General features: G+C 52.2%; 2 protein-coding genes across 3 annotated transcripts in view; one reads left to right on the top strand and one right to left on the bottom strand.

Moving 5' to 3' along the window:
* Positions 1-2,861: 2,861 nt before the first annotated feature.
* The window catches only part of CDS2 (CDP-diacylglycerol synthase 2), a 40,437-nt gene continuing 37,152 nt past the window's right edge, over positions 2,862-6,146 (bottom strand). For both annotated transcript variants that reach the window (XM_087762677.1, XM_087762678.1), the window contains one exon: positions 2,862-3,295. In XM_087762677.1, the coding sequence (XP_087618803.1) occupies positions 3,039-3,295 (257 nt within the window). In that variant the 3' untranslated portion in view covers positions 2,862-3,038. The remainder of the gene's footprint in view (positions 3,296-6,146) is intronic.
* Positions 3,293-5,332, top strand: LOC148055089 (uncharacterized). Its single transcript, XM_087762680.1, has one exon. The coding sequence runs from the start codon at positions 3,519-3,521 to the stop codon at positions 5,181-5,183; it is 1,665 nt and encodes a 554-aa protein (XP_087618806.1). The 5' UTR covers positions 3,293-3,518; the 3' UTR covers positions 5,184-5,332.

The raw sequence follows: 6,146 nt of genomic DNA, 5'->3' as shown, positions 1-6,146 counted from the left end.
GAGTTTCGGGAAATGTTTTGCTCAGTAGCAAAGCAGAGCAGGCTGTGGCTCAGGTGGCCACAGCCAAATGCCACAGGATGGCGTCTCTGAATGTCCTAACGCATCCCCGTGTGCACGGCCTGGGCGACATGGGTGTCTTTTGCATTTTCTTATTACAGCTGCTGAATAGTCCCCACAGCTGATTTAAGGTTTTTACACCCACTTTGTAACAGCAGTACGAGCAAAATGGGGATGAAATGAGGCTGCTCTTGGAGGAAAGGCTGTGGGTATCAGAGCAGTGAGGGCCAGGGGACGTGGGCACAGACTCCACCAGGACCACCAGATCAAGCAAAGCCCCTTTCCCTGCTCACAACAGTGAGCGTATCCTGTTTCGTGTCATTTAATGCTGGTTTTCCTCCAAAGAAACAGCTGTGCATCCGCAAAGCAGACTGCAATGCAATTAAACTGAGATGCAGCTTGTGAGACACAGGATAAATGCAAGGAAGGGTTGTTGCATTCACAAACATCCAAATGGAGCAAAAAGCAGCGAGGGCAGCTGCAAGACATGACAGCGTGCCCCAAAGGGCTAACAGGGGGCTCCAGCCCTGTTTCCCCCCTGTACTGGGAAAGCCCAGGCCCTGCGGAGAGGGAAGTTGCCCTGAACAAAAGCAGAAACAGCAACGTGGGGAGCACAGGCGGCTGAAAGAGGATGCAGCCATTGGTTCCCGTTCTGATTTGCAGCCCAGCCGTCATGCCTGGGATGCACTGGCATCAAGCCGCTTGCAAAGGCTTTTTTTTTTTAGTGCCATAGTATAAATTGAGGATGTGCCTCTCAGGGAAGGAGCTGGAGCCTGCGCTGACTGCCCGGTTGCAGCACAGCCAGGGTGGACCCTGGTGGGCTAATTTGGGTTAATCGCAGCTGAAAAATGATTTTTTTGCTTTAAGCAGTGACTAGAGCCAGCTCAGAGATCCCCAGCTCACATATTCCACTGCCGAAAGCCCAGGGAACATGACGGCGTGGAAAGCTGTGCTATCGCAACGGAGCAGCCCAGCACGTACCCAAGCCTGAACTAGATTAACCCCAATATCCTGCTTTGGACCCAAACTGCCTGAATTAACGCCGTTTCTGCTGTACCCCGAGCAACAGACCCTGAATGAGCCCTGAATTTAGCATCATTTTTTCCTCCTCTTAATAATGTCTGCAGAAAGCTATAGGAGCTCGAGGGAAACATGCATTTTGATTCTTTTTTTCTCTTCAACCTGTTTTCTTTTTACGAAAGCCTGGCAGCAGGCTGTGAACAGCCGCCTTTCCCCACCTGCCTGTGCGAACAGGATGTCACATGGCACTTTCCCCTCCTCGAGAAAGGAAACAGCAAGCGTTTTAGCCCAAAATCGTGCAATTAAGCCCAATGCTGTGTGGCTACACTGCAGCAGCTCAGCCCTCTCTGGCACCCCAAAACAGCCCTTCGCAAGCGCCCAGAGAGCTGTTTCGGCTGCCGCCTGCTTGCTCCCGTCAGGTACCTGCTGGCTGCCTCCGGGTTTGGGAAAGGACATCACAAGACTGGGGTGGTGTTTTTAGCAATCAAGCTGGGCAGCCTGTTCCTGAACAGAATGCCCATGGGGAACTTAAAAAGGGCAAAACTCAGCCCATAAAGTTGTTAGTTTTGCTTTTACATCTCTCTTCTATCAAGAGCTCATGGAAAATGTGTCTGGACAGAGGATTGCGTGAGACCTGCTCGCACAGAGGCAGCCTTGGTTTGAGGCTTACTGTCTTTCTGGGTATGGAGCACAGCTAGCACCAGATTTCCACTGTGAATTTGCAGTTTTCGATGTTTGATTTAATTAAATTGGCACAGGATAGGAAGGAAAAAAGGAGGGATCTTCAGCGGAACAGCCGAGATGCGAGCAGCGATGCAGATACGCCGGCTGCAGAGGCCGTCAGATGATGTGCCTGACTCACCGCGAGGCACGGGCACACACACTGCCCTGCTGTCGGCCAGCTCGGCAGCTTGCCGGGAGATTTCATAGTCCGTTTTCCAAAAGATTTAACACCGAGGGATGTTTCAAGACCTCTCGGTAATGGCATCTAATTGCTTCATAGGACTGCTGAACATTGCACGGTGCTGCTCAGCAATTTTCTGCTTAACTGGCCGACTCCTCCGAGGGCAATGTGTTGCAATGCGAGATTTGGGGCTTTAGAGTAATTTTGCAAGGTTGCTATAGAGAAAGAGAGGGCATCATGTTTTTGCGGTTGTTGGAGGATTAATTTGTCTGAAAATGCCCACACAGTGTGACAGGAAGCAAAAAGAGGGCTGCTGATGGTTGGTTTGGCTTCGCTGATAAGTCAGAACAGTCAAAATAACACGAGAGCTAAAAATAGTATGTTTTGCTGGGTAAACAGAAGGATTCTGCTGTCCTAACTCCACACAAGTCAGGGGAAACAGCTGAAATGAAGCAGTAATTTATGCTAAGTGGAATTCCAACAATTTTTCACATTCCCAATGAAATCTTTAGGGTAAAATGAGCTGATTTGCAGGGTGCAGCGGTGCCAACGCTTCCCTCATCTTTGATGAAGATGGGCCTGTATGATCTGATCACAGCTTCCACTACAAACCACCCTGGAAACGCAGCCGTCTGTGTCCCTCACACAGGACACGGATGGTCCAATCCTGCCTGTGTGCTCAGCCCATCTGCGGCCTCCACGCGTCTCTTTGCCACAATCAGGTCTGCTCTTAGGAAGATCCCCGAGGAAGGAGAGCTACGGGGCAAGGAATGGGGGAATCCGAGTTTGAAACAGACCGATCTGCCTTACAGAGCACAGAAAGGAGGTTTTCAGCATCTCTCCCGCTTGCCGACAGCGCGGAATAAAACCCCACTACAGATAATGGAACTTATATTTATTTAACAGTAACATATAGTATATAAATAGGGTAAATACTTTAAAATATACAATATATCACATTCAGACATTCGGTCAAAGAAAGGCAACTCTACAAGTGTAGCTAAAACATTAATCAAAAGAACAATGCACAGAGAAAGAAGCAGATGGTAGAAACACATCAGGTCTGGAGAACAGGAGCACACAGATTACAGTAGTACAAAATGCAACTCCGGAGCTGATTACAGAGGGCAGGAACCACAGGAGCTTTCACGCGATGCTTTTTGTGACAAACGCCTGTCCCCAGGAGGGTCTGGATGGGCCGCACAGATGCTTTCGACACAGCTTTGCCCTCCTCACATTGTACAAAGCCGGTCGGAGGAGGCGGGGAAGGAAGAGATGCCAGGATCCCACTGCAGCCATGGCCGGGGGAACTCACTGCACATGTGGGAAACAGGAGACATGCCTTGGAATATAAGGTACCGGCATTTCACAGCCAGGTGTTAGCTGATGCTGTGGGATTTCCAGCTTCATGAGCTGCACAGGGTACCATAAACCCTAGGCAACGTCTGCCCCCTCAGATCAGTGTCACTAGATGCCTGAGCCCATCACCCCGAATATCTAAATAATACATGCTGATCGGCACAGGACATGACACCGTATGCAGAAACTAGGTTTTGATGTTTCGCTGAGCACTGCAGGCTACGGTCTGGCCGTGCATCCGATCTGCAAACTAATTTGGGCTACAACCAGTCTTGGAGAAGCGAATTCCTATCAGAGCATGCCAAGTGCTTGTCTACACAGACCTAGCCCAGCCATGCCTGCTCAGGCTGTGGAGCAAACCAGCATCCGATGTGTATTGCTGAATCGCCCACCAGCAAACAAATGTCATGAACATTTAGTCACCTCACCAGGACAGCCAGCTTCTCAGTCAGCGAGGAGCACGGCGGTGGCAACGGTAAGTTCCGTGGCTGAGTGCGAGGCGACGAGGCTAAGGGGGGGTTCCTGGAGCCCGGGAAACCCGCGGACGCGCCGGGAGCCGCCAGCTCTCGCGAGCGAGGCTGACGCGGCGGGGGGCGTAGCCAAGAGCAACCGCGGGAGATTTCAACCGCCCATAGGGAGCGCGGTGCAGCAGTTTGCGCAGGTAGGGTGCTGGAGCTCTGCCAGCTCAAAAGGTTCAGCCAGTGGTCATCACCCTCTCAGAAGGAGCTCAGCTATGGTCTCCACTCGGCAGAAGGCCATGTCCTCTACAACCACCAGAATGGATGTGGCAACCCAAACTGCGCTCCCAACAAACCATGCAGCCGTCCAGGTCTCAGGCTGCAGGGAGTGCCAGAGCCTTTCACTGGTAACAGTTGGCAGGAGTGAGAACAGCTGTGTGAGGTGTGACCAGGTGGATGATCTGCTCAGCTTGGTGGCAGAGCTACGAGAGGAAGCAGAAAGGTTAAGGAGCATCAAGGAGGCTGAGAAAGAGATAGACTGGTGGACCCATGCTCTGCCCTCCCTGAGACAGAAACAGGAACAGCCACCAGAAAAAAACCAAGATCAAGGGGATCCTGTATCCTTCCCCCACCAGGCTGAAGGCAGTAGCCTAAAGGAAAGGAGTGAATGGAGGCAAGTCCGCGCTCGGGGCGGCAGGCGACCCCCTCCCTTTCCCAGCTTGCCTTCCCAGGCGCCTCTCTACAACAGGTATGAGGCTCTGGATGTGGAAAGCCAGTCCATGGATGATGTGGATGACAGTCCATCTGCACCAGAGGTGCCACCAAGGTCAGAAAGGCCTACCCCCTGTATCACGACCACCTCCACGAGGAAGGAAAGAAGGGTTATAGCTGTAGGTGACTCCCTTCTGAAGGGGACAGAGGGTCCAATATGCCGGGCAACCCCTCCTCAAAGGGAAGTCTGCTGCCTCCCTGGAGCCCGGGTTAAGGACATCACCAGGAAACTTCCCAGCCTGGTACGGCCCTCGGACTACTACCCGTTATTGACCTTCCATGTAGGTGGAGAGGAAGCTGCAACCCGTAGTCCAAAAGCCATCAAGAGAGACTTCAGGGCCTTGGGACGGTTGGTGAGGGAATCGGGAGCACAGGTTATTTTTTCCTCCCTCCTTCCAGTTGCGGGCAGGAACATTGAAAGGAACAAACAGATCCAGTCCATTAATACATGGCTCTGTGGCTGGTGTCAACGTCACAGTTTTGGGTTTTTCAACAATGGGCTGGCCTACACGGCACCAGGCTTGCTGGCATCCGACGGGATTCACCTTTCTCAAAGGGGGAAGAGGGTCTTTGCTCAGGGGCTTGCGGGGCTCATTGGCAGGGCTTTAAACTAGATTTGAAGGGGGAGGGGGTTGATATCAGGTTTGCCTGTGATAAGGGGTGGGATGGCACGCCATGGTTAGAGGGACGGGGTACTAGCGGGGGATGGGATGCTAGCAGGGGCCCTCAGCCTGTTGATCTGAGGCGTGCTGGAGACACCGCAGCACAGTCAAAGTCTTACGGGGATGAGCAGGGGCTCTTGAGGTAATAGGAGCCAACAGGGAAATATCGGTGAAATTCCTCAAGGGAACCAAGGGGTGTTTGTCCAAGAAGGTGACATGGACGACAGCCCAGCTGAAGTGCCTCTACACCAATGCACACAGCATGGGCAACAAACAGGAGGAGCTGGAAGCCACCGTGCTGCTAGAAAGTTATGACCTAGCTGCCATCACTGAAACTTGGTGGGACGAATCCCATGACTGGAGTTCAGCTATCGAAGGCTACAGGCTGTTCAGAAGGGACAGGCGAGGTAGGAGGGGCGGAGGCGTTGCCCTCTACATCAAGAAATGGATAGAATGTGAAGAACTGTCCCTGAAGAATAGCCACGAGCAGGTTGAAAGCTTGTGGGTAAGAATTAGAGACTGAGGCAACAAAGGGAACCTTGTGGTTGGGGTCTACTACAGGCCGCCCGATCAAGGGGAGCCTATTGACGAAGCCTTCTTACTCCAACCACAGGAAGCTTCGTGCTCACAGGCTCTTGTCCTGATGGGGGATTTCAACCACCCCAACATCTGCTGGGAAAGTAACACGTCAGCCAGTAGACAATCCAGAAGACTCCTGGAGTGCATGGAGGACAACTTCTTAAGCCAGGTAATAGACAGCCCTACCAGAGGGGATGTAATACTGGACCTGGTGGTCACCAATGCAAGTGAGCTCATTGGTGATGTCAGGATTGGAGGCAGCCTTGGCTGTAGTGATCACACACTGGTAGAGTTCACAGTCTGGAGAGGTAAGGGTCGGGTGAAGAGTATAGTCAG

The sequence above is a fragment of the Nipponia nippon genome, unplaced genomic scaffold, assembly GCF_047370975.1.
Source record: "Nipponia nippon isolate SJK-2023a ecotype South Korea unplaced genomic scaffold, ASM4737097v1 scaffold_27, whole genome shotgun sequence".
Taxonomy (NCBI): Eukaryota; Metazoa; Chordata; class Aves; order Pelecaniformes; family Threskiornithidae; genus Nipponia; species Nipponia nippon.
This window is presented reverse-complemented; position numbering and strand designations above follow the sequence as displayed.

Excerpts from the sequence above, each read along its gene's own strand:
- LOC148055089 (XM_087762680.1), top strand. The coding sequence starts at position 3,519 with ATGCAGAAACTAGGTTTTGATGTTTCGCTGAGCACTGCAGGCTACGGT.